This window comes from Microcaecilia unicolor, chromosome 2, assembly GCF_901765095.1.
Source record: "Microcaecilia unicolor chromosome 2, aMicUni1.1, whole genome shotgun sequence".
NCBI lineage: Eukaryota > Metazoa > Chordata > Amphibia > Gymnophiona > Siphonopidae > Microcaecilia > Microcaecilia unicolor.
The window spans coordinates 318,267,225-318,287,653 of NC_044032.1; the positions used below are offsets into that span (position 1 = coordinate 318,267,225).

At 46.9% G+C, this 20,429-nt stretch overlaps 1 protein-coding gene across 1 annotated transcript in view; it reads right to left on the reverse strand.

Annotated features, from left to right (window-relative positions):
- ABCA1 (ATP binding cassette subfamily A member 1) overlaps nucleotides 1-20,429 on the reverse strand; it is a 706,841-nt gene that overhangs the window by 568,877 nt on the left and 117,535 nt on the right. Inside the window, 1 exon segment of the mRNA XM_030194329.1 lies at nucleotides 15,629-15,820. Within this exon segment, the coding sequence (XP_030050189.1) occupies nucleotides 15,629-15,820 (192 nt within the window).

The window sequence follows — 20,429 nt, forward strand, 5'->3', positions numbered from 1 at the left end:
TGGTCCTTTTATTTTCACGACTAAGCCTCAAAAAGGTGCCCGAACTGACTAGATGACCACCGGAGGGAATGGGGGATGACCTCCCCGTACTCCCCCAATGGTCACCAACCCCTTCCCACACTAAAACAATAAAAATAAAAAACTTTTTTGCCAGCCTCTATGCCAGCCTCAAATGTCATACCCAGCTCCCTGACAGCAGTATGCAGGTCCCTGGAACAGTTTATGTTGGTTGCAGTGGACTTCAAGCAGGTGGACCCAGGCCCCCCCCCTACCTGTTACACTTCTGGTGGTAAGTGTTGAGCCCTCCAACCCCCCCTCCAAAAAGCCACTGTACCCACATGTAGGTGCCCCTCTTCACCCATAAGGACTATGATAGTGGTGAAGAGTTGTGGGGAGTGGGTTTTGGGGGACTCAGCACCCAAGGTAAGGGAGCTATGCACCTGGGAGCTATTTTAAATTTTTTTTTTTAATTTTTAGAAGTGCCCCCTAGGGTCCCGGTTGGTGTCCTGGCATGTCAGGGGGACCAGTGCACTACAAATGCTGGCTCCTCCCACGACCAAATGCATTGGATGTCGCTGAGTTGGAGATCGCCGGCATTTTTTCTATTATCGCTGAAAAACAAAACTGGCCATCTCAAACCCGGTGAACTCTGGCATTTGGCTGGGCTAAACCTTATTATCGAAAAAAAAGACGACCGGCCATTTTTTTCGATAATACGGTTCCAGCCAGCTGTAGCGCCGCCACCAAAATAGATCGCCAGAGATCTATTTCGCCGGCGAGTTCGATTATGCCCCTCTTTGTCTCATTAATCCATGCTTTTGGCTGTCATAGAGGTTGCTAAGTCATATTTGTATTCACATTTGTGGGGGGTGGGAGTAGGTCAGTGACCACTGGGGGGGGTTATGAGGGATCACCCCTGATTCCCTCCAGTGGTCATCTGGTCATTTAAGGCACCCTATTGTGCCTTATTCGTTATAAAAACAGGTCTAACATAGTAACATAGTAGATGACGGCAGAAAAAGACCTGCATGGTCCATCCAGTCTGCCCAAGACAAACTCATATGTGTATACCTTACCTTGAATTTGTACCTGTCCTTTTCAGGGCACAGACCATATAAGTCTGCCCAGCAGTATTTCCCGCCTCCCAACCACCAGTCCCGCCTCCCATCACCGGCTCTGGTACAGACCGTATAAGTCTGCCCTCCCCTATCCTCGCCTCCCAACCACCACCCCCTCTTCCCCCCACCTGCTCCGCCACCCAATTTCAGCTAAGCTTCTGAGGGTCCATTCCTTCTGCACAGGATTCCTCTATGCATATCCCACGCATGTTTGAACTCCGTTACCGTTTTCATCTCCACCACCTCCCGCGGGAGGGCATTCCAAGCGTCCACCACCCTCTCCGTGAAAAAATACTTCCTGACATCTTTCCTGAGTCTGCCCCCCTTCAATCTCATGTCATGTCCTCTCGTTCTACCGCCTTCCCATTTCCGGAAAAGATTTGTTTGCGGATTAATACCTTTCAAATATTTGAACGTCTGTATCATATCACCCCTGTTCCTCCTTTCCTCCAGGGTGTACATGTTCAGGTCTAGCTCAAAACGTCTTAGTTTTAGTCCTGGACGGTTTTGTTTTGTTCCATTATGGCTGAAAAATGTCCAAGTGTTAGGAACGCCCAGATCCCACCGTTAACAAGTCCCTGAAATGCCCCTTTGTGATTTGAACGCACTTCTGACGGACTTCACAGAAAAATGTCTAAAAATTGGTTTTGAAAATACCAATTTGGACATTTTTGTGAGAAAAACATCCAAATGCAGATTTATGCTACTTTTTGGACGTTTTTCTATTTTGAAAATGAGCTCCAAAGTGTAATGTACGGTATTGCTCAAGCTTCTAAACAACAACTCGTTCAGTTAGTTTGGTCACAAAGAGGAGCATAATCGAAAGGGACGTCCTCGTTTCGATTTGGACGTCCTCGCACAATGTCCCTATCCAGGGGCAGGGAAACCCATATTTTCGAAACAAGATGGACGTCCACCTTTCGTTTCAATAATACAGTCAGGGATGCCCAAATCCTGAAATTTGATCATCCTTAAAGATGGTCGTCCCTAGACTTGGTCGTTTCTGATTTTCGGTGATAATGGAAACCAAGGACGTCCATCTCAGAAACGACCAAATGCAAGTCATTTGGTTGTGAGAAGAGTCAGCATTTGTAGTGCACTGGTCCCCCTGACATGCCAGGACACCAACCGGGCACCCTAGGGGGCACTGCAGTGGACTTCATAAATTGCTCCCAGGTACTTAGCTCCCCTAAAAACCCACTACCCCCAACTGTACACCACTACCATAGCCCTTACGGGTGAAGGGGGCACCTAAATGTGGGAACAGTGGGTTTCTGCTGGGTTTTGGAGGGCTCGCTGTTTCCTCCACAAACGTACAAGGGGGGGATGGGCCAGGGTCCGCCTGCCTGAAGTGCACTGAACCCACTAAAACTGCTCCATATACCTGCATACTGCTGTGATGGACCCAAGTATGACATCTGAGGCTGGCAATCAATATTTTGAAAGATTTTTTTTGTGGGTGGGAGGGGGTTAGTGACCACTGGGGGAGTAAGGGGAGGTCATCCCCGATTCTCTCCGGTGGTCATCTGGTCATTTTGGACACCTTTTTGTGCCTTAGGCGTAAGAAAAACACGACCAGGTAAAGTCGACAAAGGGTTCAGAAGAAATGGATCCTCAGGAGCTTAGCCGAGATTGGATAACAGAGCCGGTAGTGGGAGGTGGGGCTGGTGGTTGGGAGGCGGGGATAGTGCTGGGCAGACTTATACGGTCTGTGCCAGAGTCGATGGTGGGAGGCGGGGATAGTGCTGGGCAGACTTGTACGGTCTGTGCCCTGAAAAAGACAGGTACAAATCAAGGTAAGGTATACACAAAAAAGTGGCACATTTCTTGGGCAGACTGGATGGACTATGCAGGTCTTTTTCTGCTGTCATCATCTACTATGTGTTCTTCAAGGACGTCCTTGTTTTTTTCGATTATGGGTCAAGGACGTCCTAGGCACACCCAAGTCCCGCCTTTGCTATGCCTCTGATATGCCCCCTTGAACTTTGGCTGTCCCTGCGACAGAAAGCAGTTGAGGATGTCCAAAATCAGCTTTCGATTATACTGATTTGGACGACCCTGTCCAAAGATGCAGTGGCGTAGCCAGACTGCCAATTTTGGATGGGCCTGAACCTAAAGTGGGTGGGCACAAAATTTTCTCTCTATCCCCCTTCCCCAGCAAAATTTAGTGCTGGGGAAGGGGGATACAGTAAGGGTGACCTCCCCTTACTCCAGCAAAATAAAGTGCTGCTTTTCAGTGCATCAGGTTTCAGAAAAAGCCTAACACCCTTTCCAATGAGCTTTCAGAGGCCAAAACCTCCTGCCTCAGGTCAGCATAACGCTGTTATGGTATCCTCTACTGACCTAAGGAAGGAAGTATTGGTCTCTGAAACTTTATTAACACAGGTACCATATTACTTTATCCTAAACTAAAATAAAATTATTTTCTTTACCTTTGTTGTATGGCCATTTACTTTTTCTCATTGTGTTGCTCCCAGTCTCTAGATTCTGCTTTCCTTCGTCTTTCTCTTGCCAGGGTTTCCTGTCCATTCACCACCTATGGCTTTTCATCTTTTCCTTACCCTTGTTCTCCACATGCCCCTTCCTCTTATTCTCCAGTCTTTCCCAACTCTGTCCTCTCCCTCTTTCCATTCAGCAGCTCCCCTATTTCTTTTGCATCCAGCGTCTCCTTTTTCTCCCTACCCTTCCATCCAGTGTCTTCCCTCTTTCTCTCCTCATCCTTCCACCCATCTACCCTCTCTCCTGATCCTTCCATCTAGTGTCTCTATCTCTCTACCCTTTTCTGTTCAGTCTCCCCTCTCTCTCTCCACATCCTTCCAGTCTCTCCCCTTTCTCTCTGCATCCTTCCATCCATCTCCCCTCTTTCTCTCCCTATCCTCCCATGTCCAGCGGCTCTCTCCCTTCCCTCCACTCCCTTCTTCCTCTCCCTCCCATGTCCCACCGGCTCTCTCCCTTCCCTCCAGTCCCTTCTTCCTCTCCCTCCCATATCCCAGCGGCTCTCTCCCTTCCCTCCAGTCCCTTCTTCCTCTCCCTCCCATGTCCCAGCGGCTCTCTCCCTTCCCTCCAGTCCCTTCTTCCTCTCCCTCCCATGTCCCAGCGGCTCTCCCTTCCCTCCAGTCCCTTCTTCCTCTCCCTCCCATATCCAGAAGCTCTCTCCCTTCCTTCCAGTCCCTTCTTCCTTTCCCTCCCATGTCCCAGCAACTCTCTCCCTTCCCTCCAGCCCCTTCCTCCTCTCCATCCCATGTCCCAGCAGCTCAGCCATTTTCCCTCCAGGCCCGCCCATCCGCATTGCTGTCTCTATCCTTTTTGTCCCACGGCGGCAGCGCTTCCTTCCTGCCCTGTCTTCTCCCCAAGCTCCGCTGCATCGGTCCCTCCCTGCAAGTGGAATCCTCCTTCGCCGGTTGCGCTGCGCTGCCATGTACACGCAGCTTCGCTCCTCCCCCTGCTGCGTTCATCCGGCCCTAAACAGGAAGTGCATCACAGAGGGCCAGATAGACCCGGCAGGGGGAGGAGCGTAGCTACGTGTGCAATTGCATGGCAGCGCAGCGCGACCGGCGAAGGAGGATTCTACTTGCAGGGAGGGACCGATGCAGCGGAGCTTCGGGAGAAGACAGGGCAGGAAGGAAGCGCCTGGAGGGAAAATGGGTGGGCCTGGGCCCATCCAGGCCCACCCGTGGCTACGCCCCTGCAAAGATGGGCATCCTTCTCTTTCAAAAATGAGCCCAAAAGGGTAATTGTGCAATATTTAATGAAAATAAAGATGCCATTTTCATAGCAGCACAAGATCATCTTTTTATAAAGTGGTTCTCATCAGTTTACAGACCTATATGGACTACGCATATTCCCTGCAATAGCCCTCCATTATACAACTCAGTTTGAGCATCCAAGCTAAGGGTTCCATCTCACTACCATATGAGTACTTTTTACAACAAAATATTGTGTTAGGCTTTTAGAGGTTTTTATCGTTTGAATTAAAAAAGAAAAGAAGCCATACATGTTTGGTTATGTCTTCTTGTCACAGACTGCCTTCAGAGCAGTTAGGTGGAAGGTTTCAACATTCAAAATACGTTCTGGGTGATATTCAAAGCAAGAGGTCATGGCAGCCATTTACAGAGGCCAGTGACAAGGGGCAGAAGTAAAAGGGCTTCGCTCCTGGCCTCAATGCCACCACCAGAACCACCAGGGATACAGGTAGGCCTGGAGAAGACCTACCTAGACCTCAGGGAATTTGGGGAGGGGGGGGGGGGGCTTTGATTCCTGCAGGCTGGGGGGGGGGGGGGGGGGAGGCGGTAGGAAGGAAGGAAGGGAAGGTTTTTTTGGAGGCCGGGACAGGGATTGAGGCTTCTTTAAAGTTAAAATATAGTTACACAGCTCCCAGCCAATATTCAGCCAGGCCTGCATAACTGTCTTATGCAGGCCCTGACTAAATATCAGGAACCCTTAATCTCCGGCTGCCATCCTCACCAACTTTAGCCACCAATATTAAGTGCCAATGCCTGAATATGGTCTGGCACTAAATACTGGGGGCTAATCTAGCCTGCGACAGTAAACATTTTTAAAAATGCCGGTTTGTTTTTATCACTACGAAATGAAACAGTTTCTTTGTTCAGTTCAAAACCATTTTTAGGCCTTTTTGAAATCTCATTTCCTGTCACATAACTTGAGATCAGAGTGGTTTAGCCAGAGATTTCCAAATCTCCTCGGAACCAGGGTCAACAGCTCTGGGAATAATTCCCTGAACTTGCCTTACTTCATGAAGTCTCTGCATGTTTTCTATAGACTCCAGCCCCAGTACAGACAGGGCCGTGCCAATACGGTAAGCGTGGTAAGCACCGCAGGGGGGCACCGACCTCTGGAGGGCGCCGCCGCAGTGCTTACCCTCGCCGCTTACTTGAGCTCTGCGCCGCCGAGGCCTTTAAACCTTTTACCTCCGAGGCTCCGACGGTCGCAGCAGCGACAGTGAAAGCGCTGCCGACATCTCCCTTCCCTTTGCGCTCGTTGGTTCCCTCAGTGTCCCGCCTTCTTCTGACGTCAGAAGAAGGCGGGACACTGAGGGAACAACAAGCGCGAAGGGAAGGGAGACGTCGGCAGCGCTTTCACTGACGCTGCTCCCCAGGGCGCGGAGCTGAGGTAAGGGAAGGGCAGAGAGGCATGGATGGGAGGGCAGGGCCCAGGGAGAGGACAAATTGCTGGAAATGGAGGGGAGGGGATGGGAGAGAGGAGAATTGCTGGTTATGGATGGAGGAGGGTAGGGCAGAGAGGGACAAGGATGGACATGGATGGAAGGACAGGGCCCAGGGAGAGGAGTAATTGCTGGAAATAGAGGGGAGAGAGAAGAATTGCTGGTTATGGATGGAGGAGGGTAGGGCAGAGAGGGACAAGGATGGACATGGATGGAAGGACAGGGCCCAGGGAGAGGAGTAATTGCTGGAAATAGAGGGGAGAGAGAAGAATTGCTGGCTATGGATGGAGGAGGGAAGGGCAGAGGGACAAGGATGGACATGGATGGGAGGTCAGGGCCAAGGGAGAGGAGAAATTGCTGGAAATGGAGGGGAGGGGAGAGAGGAGAATTGCTGGCTATGGATGGAGGAGGGAAGGGCAGAGAGGGACAAGGATGGACATGGATGGGAGGGCAGGACCCAGGGAGAGAGGAGAAATTGCTGGAAATGGATATAGTGCAAGAAATGAAGAAGAAAGGAGGAAAGTAAAGAAATAAATGGAAAGGAAGCCCTGGAAATGGAGTTAAGAGGACAGATAGCAGCAGAATCAGATACTGGGCCAGCATGATCAGAAAAAGAAAGTCACCAGACAACAAAGGTAGAAAAAATCATTTTATTTTTATTTTAGCGTTTGGAATATGTCCACTTTGAGAATTTACATCTGCTCTCTTATTTTGCAATGTATAGCAATTTGTTTCTAAGAATATTGCTGACAATTCCTGTCAGTGTGGCAAGTGGTGAGCGATCATTTTCATGGTTAAAAATCATAAAAAATTATTTGTGATCTATTTGTTGAGCAATCCCACAAAGATGCACTCCATCTTTCAGCTCCTATTTCCTTTGCATCTTGTGCCACCGGGGTGGGGGGCACCAACTGATAGTCTGCAGGGGGGCGCCAGAGACCCTAGGCATGGCCCTGTGGACTACTATTGCTCCACCCTTATCAGCTCTAAGAATTACTATTGTGGTATCCTGTTGAGGGTCTTGTAAGGCTTGCCATTGATTTTTGGTCACTGATGTGAGACTGTAGTTTCCCACTTCTTCCCTGTCTCCATCTTTCAGGCCCTATTTCCTTTGCATCTTGTGCCACACGGGGGGGAGGGGGGGCACCAACTGATAGTCTGCAGGGGGGGTGCCAGAGACCCTAGGCACGGCCCTGAGTACAGAGGACAACAAGTAATGGCCTTTGGCATTTTCAGCTGAAGTATGCTTTTCTGTTCATGGCCAGATCATGTGCTTGCAGCCTTGTGTTCCAGAGTTTATACAGCTTGCAAATTCACTCAAGAAATCTTTGCTCAGTCACACATCATAGGGAGTTTTTTTTTTATCTTAGCCTTACATTGAGATTAAAACAGAATGCAAACTGTTATTGTCTGATTTTGCCTCAATATAAGAAAAATGCCTTGACATTCCTTATGTCGTTTCTTATTATTTTCAGACAGTTACTTCTTCCATTTTCTGAAGGATTTTCTTTTAGCTCCGATAGCTTCCTTCACCTCACTTTTTAACCATGCCGGCTGTCTTCCTCCCTCCTTTTTTAATACACGGAATATATTTGACCTGGGCTTCCAGGATGGTATTTTTGAGCAGCATTCATGCCTGATGTAAATTTTTGGCTCTTGAAGCTGTTCCTCAAAGTTTTCTTTTCACTGTTCTTCTCATTTTAACATAGTCTCCTTTGTGAAAGTTAAACATTAATGTATTGGATTTCCTGTGTATACTTACTCCAAAGCTAATATCAAATCTGATCATATTATGATCACTGTTATCAAGCGGCCCCATCACCATTACCTCCTGCACCACATCATGTGCTCCACTAAGGACTAGGTCTAGAATTTTTCCTTCTCTTGTCAGCTCCTGTACCAGCTGCTCCATAAAGCAGCCCTTGATTTTGTCAAGGAATTTTACCTCCCTAGCATGCCCTGATGTTACATTTACCCAGTCAATATCGGGGTAATTGAAATCACCCATTATTATTGTGTTGCCCAGTTTGTTAGCCTCTCTAATTTCCAATAACATTTCTACATCTGTCTGTTCATCCTGGCCAGGCGGACAGTAGTACACTCCTATCACTATCCTTTTCCCCCAATTGAGGGATCAGAAGTGCAAGTCCTGTATGCAGCATTTCTCTTTATCTAGCTTTTCTCATTCAAATCATTTGAAACAAATGCTAAGTCACTCCCGGAAAGATGATCAGGAGCGCGATACAACAAAAGGTCGATGACCCTCATGCATAGGCGCCGACTCCGTGGGTGCTGTGGGTGCTCGAGCACCCCCAATATTTTACCCACCGGAAGTTCGGCGTCCAGCGGGGGCCGACAGATTAAAAAAAAATTTGTACTTTGTCTCCCACTCCACCGTAGTACCGTACCGTCCGTACTAGTATCATCCCTCCCCCCCCCCCCCCAGCACTTCAAGATTGAAGCCTACTTCGCTTAATATCTTCAGACTCCTGCTGCAAACTATTTGATTGAGCCCCAGTGTCAGATCCTTCCCTCTAAAGCTGCTTGTGTCACCACTCCCACCCTCGCGCAGACAGGAAGTGACAGTCTCAGAGCAAGACGCGGTAGGGAAGGAATCGGATCTGACGTCGGCTCTAGTGGCAAAGTGCTATCGCTGCAGTGCAGGGGCTGTTAAAAGAAGACGGTCCGGACTTCGGAGGGGACACACAGAAAGGAGTGCTGGATTTCAGAGGGGTGAGGGGCAAGAGAGAGAAGGAGGTTTGACGGTCCGGAGGGGACACAGAAAGGAGCGCTGGACGTCACTTCGGAGGGGTGAGGGACGAGAGAGAGAGAAGGACTCTGGAGGGAGAAGCGGTACTGGACTCGGGAGGGAGGAAGAGGGGGAAACAAAGTAGTGCTGGACTTGGGGGTGGGTGGGGGGTGGAGATAGAGAGGGGGGAACGAAAAGTGGTGCTGGAGTCGGGGAGCGGGGTTGAAGGCAAGAAGGTTAGATAAAGCAGGAGACAAGGGAGGCTATCTAGACCTGGCTTTTGACCCAAAACAATAATAAACGCTATTGAAATCAATAGCCAAAGATCATTAGAAATAAGGGACTGCCTATGCGTGGTCCACCTGTAAAAAGTCTAAAGCTGTTCAAGTTGGGTAGGCAGTGCCTTAAAAGGTGGAGGATAAAAATATTTTATTTTTTTATAGCTTTTTCAATTTAATTGAAAGCTTCCCATTTGTAGATATAAATATAATGAAATAACAATTGAATATCACTAAAACAGCTTAAAAATTATCGTAGCTGGTAGAAACAGTACTAATAAACACTGTATTTTGTGCTCATTTTCTACACTGTTCTATATAATACAGATGTACAAATTTCAGTGAGGATATCCTGTTTCTTGATGGGTTCATGTTAACTGTTGCAATCTGCCTTGGGAAGCCTGGTGTTATAAATATGGAAAGCAGGAAGAGAGGAGGAAGATGGAGGACCATAGGAGGAGGAGGGAAAGTGAGTAAGACAAGAGGAGACATGCTGGACTCCCAGATGCAGCAACTCAAACCCTGATGGCTTGCTTCTTCCCAGATTGTATACACAGTAAACCACACTTAGCAGGCTTTCACTTCTGGTGTACAGATTGCTGCCTATACCAACTGAAAGGGTCACGGCATTAGGGATTTGTGTAGCCATGTCTCCTGGCACAATAAGGAGTAAAGGGGGAGAGAGGCGGCAGGGAATTGCTGAACCATAGGGGTGGAGGGGACAGGGAGAAGGGGATAGGGAAATGCTGGACCATAGGAGAGAGACGGGATGGGGGAACATTGAGATGCTGGGCTACAAGGATGTAAGGGAGAGGGAGGGGAGATATTTGCATGTTGGAACAATGTGGGGAAAGACAATGGCAGCTCTCAAGGAGAGATGAGTGAGAGGAGGATGGTAAGTACAGAATTGTATAATGGGGAGTGGGTGAAAGAGAAGGGAATATGAGGCCAGGGAAGGAGTGAGACGGGAGAGGTAGGGGTGAGAGGAGAAGATGGAAAGCTGATAGGTACTGGTAAGTGAAATATAGGTGGAGGACTGAACAGTGAGAAGACGAAATCTGAGGGTGAGAGAAAACAAAGAAAGAGGAAATGTCAGAGACTGATATAGTGAGGAAATAGAAGAGAAGAGGAAAGTGGAGAAAGGACAAATGGGCCGCACCCACGGAAAGAGAGCAGAAGACAGGAAAACAAAAGAAGAAACTGGGACCACCATGCTTGAAAAAATAAAATACCCAGACAACAAAGGTAGAAAAAAGTGTTTTATTTGTTGGAATATGTTATCTTTGGAAAATGTGCAACACTGATGTCTTTGAATTTTTTTTTTTTCAGTACAAGAGGAAATACATTTGTGTTTTCATTTCTCATATGTTGTGGAACATGCCTAGTTTGAATTCTTGGGGTTCCCAATTCAATTTTTATCTTTATATTTCTAAATTTGTGATCCCTTGTTCTGTATTTGGTGTGTGACCAAGGTGTGGTACTCTGTGGGCCCCCTCCCTCCGAATTTTAAAAGTCATCTATTTTACCTTGTCGGGGTTAGGGCAGCAGCAGCGGTAAAAAGCATGCAGGCTTGGATCTGTGCTTAGTTCAGTTTTCCCTTCTCTCTCTCTCAGCTGTGGTCCCGCCCTCATTTCCTGTTTCCGCAAGGGTGGGACCAGAGCTGAGAGAGAGGGAAGGGAAAACTCAACTAAGCACCGAGCCGAGCCTGCATGCTTTTTACTGCTGCTGCCGCCCTAACCCCGATGAGGTAAGATAGATGACTTTTAAAATTTGGAGGGAGGGGGCCTGGAACTTGGAGAGGGGAGAGCGAGGGGGGAATGCACCACCTGTAAAAAAAAATATTCAGCACCCCCAATCATTTTGAAAAGTTGGCTCTTATGCCCTCATGTACTGTGCTAAGGGATCATTTGACACCATTATGTGAGATTCTGGTCCGAATGTCAGGAGGCTAAGATAAGCCAAGCACTCAATGTCATTTTAACAGATCTCAGATGTCCACAGTATTATCACACTTCTGGTCAGTTCTTGGAGATCATGACACTCATATCCTATATAATAATTCTCATCTCCAACGTTCTAATCTTGCTGCCTGTGTCCGTGGCTCCTTCGGAGTTGCTGAGCTAGGCTCCGTAGTCAGGCTGACGTCACCGTTGCAATTATGCTGTGAACTTCAGAACCCGCGAAAAAAGAAAAAAAAACATTCCATGCCTCACAGCTGATCCATGTCCAGCGACCCTCCTCTTCCCTGCCCCCCTGCAGCCACCCATGTCCAGCGACCCTCCTCCCACTCCTGCCTCCCCTCCAGCCACCCAGGTTGTGTAGCGAATTCTTCGGGGCAGGCAGGAAAGATCCCCGGTCCTGCCTGCCAGCTGCTGGCGCTGACCCTCTCCCGCTGCCGGATCGTTGTTCAAAATAGCTGACACAAGGGCGGCCTCCAAGATTACAGCAGAAGTCTCGCGAGTCCGCCATTGGAAGTCTCGGTGGCCATTTTGAACAGCGATCCGGCAGCAGGGGAGGGTCAGCGCCAGCGCCAGCAGTGGGCAGGCAGGACCGGGGATCTTTCCTGCCTGCCCTGAAGAATTCGCTACACAACCTGGGTGGCTGGACATGGGTGGCTTCAGGGGGAGAGGAGGGTCGCTGGACATGGGTGGCTGGAGGGGGGCAGGGGAGAGGGAGGGGGTGAGGGGGATCCTGCGACCAGAGAGGTGGGGGTGGAAGGGGGTCCTCAGACCATAAAGTGGGGGGGATCCTGAGAGGGGGGTGGGGCACATACTCACTCACTCTGTCTCTCACATACACTCTCTCTCACACACTCTCTGTCTATCACACTATCTCTCTGTCACACACACAGAGTCTCACACACACAGACACTCTGTCTCTCACACACTCTCACACAAACACACACACACCATTGTCTCTCTCTCTCATTATCTATCTGAAACACATACTCCCATCTCTCACACACACTCTCTCTCAAACATACACTCCGAGGAAAACCTTGCTAGCGCCTGTTTCATTTCTGACAGAAACTGGCCTTTTTTACTAGTACATTATAATCTAAACAAGTATGTTCTTTTTCTCTCCTACTTTCCTACACTCTCCTCTCTTCTCTACTACTTGTACTTGCCACTTAAAGGCAGACAGTCAAAAGATCCAAAACACATTCTTGAAAACTCTATGAATAGAAAAGGAGAAGTTTTACTTTCGTTACTGTCCCCCTCATCAGGCAAAACTATGCATGTATATTTAAAGTGCTAAAACTTCCCAGGCTGCATCGCCCCCTGACCTAATTCTGCCTAGAAGTATGCCATCAAACTATGTGGGTGAAAGTAAATATTTTATTGATATTACTACATTACTACAATACTACATGAATCAGGATTTCGCCCCCTCCATAGTACCGAAACTGTGCTAGTCACTCTCCTGGCTAAATTCAAGCAGGAAATAGCAACAGGTAAAAGCATACTTCTCCTCCAATTCAACATGTTGAGTGCATTCAACATGGTAAACCACAATATACTACTAAGACTCCTAGACTACATCGGGATTGGTGGAAATATACTCAGCTGGATCAAGGGTTTTCTAACCAACAGAGCATACCAAGTGAAATCAAATTCAAACATATCACCACCGTGGAAAGCAGACTGTGGAGTACCTCAAGGATCACCACTATCACCAATACTTTTCAACATAATGATGATCCTGCTGGCTAAGTCCTTATCCAATCAAGGTCTCAACCCATTCATCTACGCAGATGATGTCACAATATACATTCCCTTCAGACATGATCTGACAGAAATCACCAATGAAATCAAGCTCGGTCTGGACTCATGGGCAAACTCATTTCAACTGAAACTGAACACTGACAAAACACACTGCCTCATCCTCTCATCTCAACACAATACCTACAAACCCACAACCATAAACACCCCAGACCACACCCTCCCTATCTCAGATAGCCTGAAAATACTCGGTGTTACAATCGACCACAACCTTATACTTGAGAGCCAAGTGAACTCCACAACAAAGAAAATGTTCCACTCAATGTGGAAACTTAAATGCGTAAAACCTTTCTTCCCGAGAGAAATATTCCGTAACCTAATACAATCAATGGTACTAAGCCATGCAGACTATTGCAACAGAATCTATGCGGGATGTAAAGAACAACTCACAAAGAAACTCCAGACTGCTCAAAAAACAGAAGCCAGGCTGATATTTGGTAAAACACGATTCGAAAGTGCCAAACCCCTCCGAGAAAAACTGCATTGGCTCCCAATCAAAGAACGTATTACCTTCAAAATCTGCACCCTGTCCACAAAATTATCTACGGCGAAGTCCCAGATAGGGGACTTCATGACAGACCTCATAGATCTAGCAACCAGAAACACAACCAGATCATCACGAACATATCTAAACCTCCACTACTCAAACTGCAAAGGACTCAAATACAAAGCAACCTACGCATCCAGCTTCTCATATATAAGCACACAACTATGGAACTCACTGCTAAAAACTTTGAAAACAACCTATGACCATCTAAACTTCAGGAAATCACTAAAAACCAACCTGTTCAAAAAGGCATACCCTACCAACCCAACATAAATGCCTACAGCCTGCAACACAGCAAAACCAAAGCTCATAATGGACACTATATAATCTCTCCTCTCTTCGATCCCCATTGTGCCTGAACCTTAATCGACCACAACATCACCATGTATTTGTTTCTCTACTGGACGTTACGGTACTATATAAGCCACATTGAGCCTGCAAATAGGTGGGAAATGTGGGATACAAATGTAATAAATAAATAAATATATGTAGAGGATGGAAAATAATCGAACAGCTCATTTCTACAGGAAAACATGACCTTTGCTTGCTGCTTTTCCAATGAAGTAATTCCCTACTGTGTGTCTACCTCCAGTACACTTTGCTGGTACATTTGATCCACTGTCAATCAATAGCTTATTTCTTACTATTTAGGGTTACCATACTTCCAGATTCCCCTGGACATGTCCTTTTTATTGAGGGGACTGTCTGGGGTCCGGATGGTTTTTACCAGCCTGCCCATTTGTTCAGGTTTCTGGACAGGCTGGCTGGCAGATGAGCGGGCAGACCGATGGATGGGCTGGCTGGCAGGCGGGCGAGCCTTCTCTCTCCCCTGCATGAACCTACATTAACGTGCCCAGGGGGTCTAGTGGCCTCTTTGGGCAGGAAAGAACCCCACTCTTTCCTGCCCACTGCTGCTGCTTCTTTAGAATGACTGTCTAGACTTCAAGCAGTGGCCTTGCGAGAATCCTTGGCGTCAGCGGGCAGGAAAGAGTGGGGTTCTTTCTTGCCCCAAACAGGTCCCAAGATCACCAGGGCTGATATGCTGCATGTAGATGTTAGGGGGGAGGAGAGGAGTTGATATGCTGCACATGGATGGTATGGGGGGGGGGGGGGGAAAGGGGGTCATATCCTGCACATGGATGGGAGGAAGAGAAGGGGACAAGCTGCACATAGATAGGAGGGGAAGAGGAGGTTGATATGCTGCTCATGGATGGGAGGGAAAGAAGGAGACAAGCTGCTCATGGATGGGAGGGAGAGAATGAGGCAAACTGCACATGGATGGAAGGGAGAGAAGGGGGACAAGCTGCATGTGGATGAAAGAGAAGGGTGAGGAGAGGGGGACATGCTGTACATGGAAGGGAGGGAAGGGAGAGGGGGAAGGAAAAGGGAAAAGGGAAAGGGGGAAATGCAGCACATGGATAGAAGGGGATGGAGAGTAGAGAAGAGGGGGTCATGCTGCTTATGGATGGGAGGAAAAGGAGAGGGAGTCATGCTGCTCATGGATGGGAGGGAAAGGAAAGGGGGACATGCAGCTCATGGATGCTTGCTTTTTTTTTTTTTTTTTTTAGAAATGTACATATATTCTAATTTAGTATTTAGCAGAGTACAGAAGAAAATTAATTTCTGTTACTTTTACCAGTATTTTCACTGCTTATGGAATCTGGCTTTCTTGGGGGGGTCAATGTTAATGTGCGGCAGGATGCAGTGCGGGGCAGCATTTTATTTTTTGTACCCTCTTTTTTTGTCTCTGAAAATATGGTAACCCTATCTATATTGAATATCTTTTCTCTTATCTGACTTACTTGACCTACAGATTGCAAATAATGGCCTCACTTACATTAAAAACTTCACAAGACTAAAAAGGACTTTAGCAATTTAAGCTTCCCTAAACATTTCGACTGGTAAGAAATTTTACAGTAACAAGAATTATGATCATCCATACAAAATAACAGAAGGCATTTCATCCTCTTACCTCTATGGGCCCCAGGAGATTTGTGTTAGAGAGGAATTCTTGCTCGGCTCTGTTTAACTGTTCCACAGGCATGGCACAAATAGTGACCTCACTGAGCACAGCCACTGCCTTACTGTGGATGCTGACAAACTCGGCCAACTTTGAGCTGTTGCACAGATCCTTCAGCCTTATCTCGTGACCAGACAACAAGACCTGAAAAAACACACACCACATGTGGCACAGTTCTACATTTTTTGAGGAATAATTAAAAGAATAAGTGTGTTCCACCTCCATTTCCAATTGCACTCTAGAAAATGGAGTCCTCATGCATTGAGTACATTATCTTTCATGTAATGTCAATAATTATATTCTTATTAAATGTGTCCTCAGTCATTACACCTGTAGTATTATTACAATTTATAAGCAATTAAAACAATATCAAATACATGTACCCTATATAATGCATGTGTTGTAATTAACTTTGGTCTCCAAAATATTCCTCAGTGGCTAACTACTTCCCTTCTAAATATCATTGGGATCCATATCCATGTATAAAGCTGAATGCTACAGCTTGAATATTATACCCCTTCACATAAAGCAAAGTTGCTCACCTATAACAAATGTTTTCCATATACTGATGGCGCCGGGATGGAATCACTCTCCCAGAGCTCAGAACTTAGTGTAAGGTTTTGAGCATGTGCAGCCCACCCTGTGCACAGCACTCTCCTTAGCTCATCATATGGTTTCAAAGCTTCCTTGAGGTGGTGGGAGCTGTGGAGGGACATTTTCAATATGACACCTAAATCCAATTTTGGACAATTTGCGAAAAACGTCCAAAAATCTAGAAGCAAACACACCCATTTTCAAACCAGAAAAAGTCCAACTTTTTGTTTTGAAAATGGCCATTTGCTATACATGTTTGTGCTCAGTACATCTATCTTTTAGGACTATTAAAAAAAAAAAGTCCAAGAGAAAAACGTACAAAACCAAGTCATTGGGATGTATATAGGGGAATCATTCTTAGTAGACTAGCCACACAGACATTGCAGCAGAGAAATGGGGCACCGTAGTGGGCCCACCAGTGGACTTCACATAAAAGGTGTCAGGTACACATCTCACATTTACCCCCTTGTATTGTATGATGAGCCCTCAAAACCCCAGCAGACCACTACAATAGACCAACTGCAGACCACTACAATAGCCCTTATACCTGCAGGTGTTACCTATATGTAGGTACAGTAAGTTTATTTTTTTGGAGGGGGGGGGGGGGTTGGAGGGCTCTTACCTTCCACCACAAGTGTAACAGAGTGGGATATGGGGCATACGGCCCCTTCTCTACAGTGCACTGAATCAGCCACTAGGCTACTCCAGGGACCTGCTTGCTGCTCTAATAGGACTGACCATAACATCTGAGGCTGTCATAGAAGCTGGTATGTATTGTTTCTTTCACATCTTTGGGGGGGGGGGGGGGGGAGGAAGGAGGTAAGTGACCACTGAGGGAGTAAGGGGAGGGGTAATGCCTTAATCTCTCCAGTCATTTAGGGTACCCTTTTGCAACTTAGATGCAATTAAAACAGGTCTAGACCAAAATGTCTAACTTTTAGCCCTGGATTTTTTTGTTTTGTTCCATTATGGCAGAAAAAGGTCAAATTTTTGGGAATGCCCAAATCCCATCCCCAACATGCCCCTAACACACCCCCTTGTGATTTGAATGAAATGCAGAGAAAAATGTCTCAAATCCAGTTTCAAAAATCACGATTTGGATTTTTTTTGAGAAATCATCCAAATGCCACTTTATATCATTTATGAGACTTTTTTCTCTTTTGAAAATGAGCCCCATTGTGTTCCTTATTAATTCTGCTGTTTATGGAAAACACCTGTTATAGGACAACAACTACTCACACAGTTAGTTGCCTTGTTATAAAATCAAGCCCTTGATAAATTATTCTTTTATGCTTTTGATACTTATTGACACTTACAGTTGGAAATCACAAAATATAAGTGCAGAATAAGCCACTAAGACATAGTGAAAACTCAACGGCGTCCGATTACTTTTCACTGCGTCATAGCAGCTTATTTATTACTACTTCTTGGATTTTTGCCTGTACCTGCCCTCATACATATAAATATAGAAAACAGTAATATTATTGACCTTGAATTCTGTTTTGACCTCTTTAATGATGATGATGCTGACATGGCACTTATAGAGGGGCATTTACGACCGGAGACGCCCATCTCTAAGGGCACCCATCTCCGAGGACGGCGCCGCCGACCGTATTTTCAAACGAGATGGCCGGCTATCTTTCGTTTCGATAATACGGTTGGGGCTGGCCAAATGTCAGAGATGGCCGGGTTTGAGATGGCCGGCCTCGGTTTTCGCTGATAATGGAAACCAAGGCCGGCCAAATCCAAGGCATTTGGCTGTGGGAGGAGCCAGCATTTGTAGTGCACTTGTCCCCCTGACATGCCAGGACACCAACCGGGCACCCTAGGGGGCACTTCTAAAAATTAAAAAAAAAAAAAAATTAAAATAGCTCCCAGGTGCATAGCTCCCTTACCTTGGGTGCTGAGTCCCCCAAATCCCCCCCAAACCCACTCCCCACAACTCTACACCATTACCATAGCCCTTATGGGTGAAGGGGGGCACCTACATGTGGGTACAGTGGGTTTGGGGGGGGAGGATTGGAGGGCTCCCATTTACCACCACATGTGTAACAGGTGGGGGGGATGGGCCTGGGTCCACCTGCCTGAAGTCCACTGCACCCACTAAAACTGCTCCAGGGACCTGTATACTGCTGCGATGGACCTGAGTATGACATTTGAGGCTGGCAAAAAACGATTTTAAAGTTGTTTTTTTGAGGGTGGGAGGGGGTTAGTGACCACTGGGGGAGTCAGGGGAGGTGATCCCCGATTCCCTCCGGTGGTCATCTGGTCAGTTCGGGCACTTTTTGGGACTTGGACCTGAAAAAAAGGGACCAAATAAAGTGGACCAAATTCTCGCCAGGGACGCCCTTCTTTTTTCCATTATCAGCCGAGGACGCCCATCTCTTAAGCACGCCCCGGCATGCCCCTGTCCCACCTTCGTTACCTTTCCGACACGCCCCCTTGAAGTTTGGCCAGCTCCGCGACGGACTGCAGTTGAGGCCGGCCAAAATCGGCTTTCGATTATACCAATTTGGCCGGCTTTAGGAGATCGCTGGCCATCTCCTGATTTGTGGCGATCTCCTTCGAAAATAAGCTGGATAGTCCGCCAACTCCCAATGAAGTTGGATCAAAGCAGATTACAAATTTAAAAAAATAAAAGGAACAATCTCAATACTAGAAAGAAAATCAATAAAACAAGTTTTTAGCTTTTTGAAAAAAAGACAAACAAGTGGGCATAGCTTTAATCCCTAAGGGCAATGAATTCCAAGTCTGGACTACCTGATATAGAAAATGTAAATAATTTAGTTATATATTTTGGGCGGCATCCCTCAAAAAGTTTATAGTCCCAGCAGGCTAATTTATAGGAAATACGAGCCTTAACTGGCAGCAAATGGAGGTTCAACAAACAAGGAGTGGAATGATGTGATCTTTTTTTTTAACAAAAATCATTTTGGCTACTGTATTTTGTAGGAAATATAAACAGGAGAGAGCCTAGACTGACAACAAACAGTATAATCCATTGCAATAATCTAGGTAAGATAGAACTACAGACTGAACTAAAATAGAAAAATGCTTTTCCACAAACAGAGAGCAAATATTTCTAAATTGATGCAGTTTTAAAAAAGTGGTCTTAGAGGAAGTGACGTCACCGCTAAAGATGGCTGCCTAGAGCTCTAACTCCCACTCCTCGATAATAAAAATAAGCAATAAGAAGCAATCACCAGTCCTTTTGGAGCTGCCTGCACTGTTCCACATTGTTCCTCATCGCCAGCAGGATGAGCAAAGCGTCCTCGGCGCGAGCTAAAGACTCAGAGAAGTCCGCCGGCGGCGGGACGAGCAAAACCGCGAAACGCCACGAGGTAATGGCGCCGGTTTCCCCTTCGGACTCTGATTCTGCGCTGTCGTTGGCGGAATCGCGAAAACCGCCTGCAAAAAAAGGAATCTCAGGCGAACTTCGCCAGATACTGTCCGGTATACAAGCGGATATCAAAAAGTCGAAGGACGAGATTCTGGACCAGATGGAGACCCTAAGCTCTGACCTCCGCGAGCTGGGGAACAGAGTAGAAGAAGCGGAAACAAAGCTGGAAGAACAATCTGAATCCTTGCTAACGCACGAGACCCACCTTCAAGCGTTAGACCAAAAGAATATAGAACTTACATATAAACTTGATGACCTAGAAAATAGGGGAAGGAGGAATAATCTCAGATTTCGTGGAGTCCCCGAGGGAGGTGAGACCGAGGATGTCCTGATGATTGTACAAACACTGTGTACCACCCTGCTGGGGACTGAGGCCGCAGCGGCGAAGATCGAGATAGACAGAGCACATAGAACTCTGGGCCAGCGGCAGGACAATAGAATTCGGGACATCATCACCCGGTTCCACCGATATGAAGTGAAGGAACAATTGCTTAACTGTGCCAGGAAAAAGCCCAATTTGGAATATGGCGGGGCCAAAATAACAGTGTACCAGGATCTCTCGCAGTTCACCTTACAACAGAGACGCCTCATGAAACCGGCTCTGGACATCCTAACTAAGGAGCAGATAACATACAGATGGGGCTTTCCTTTTTCCCTGAATTATACATTGCAGGGTGCTAAAATGAGAGTTACATCGCTGACCGAAGCCTGGACATCCCTGCTGGAAGCGGGAATGGTGCAAAAGAGCAAACCCCCAGG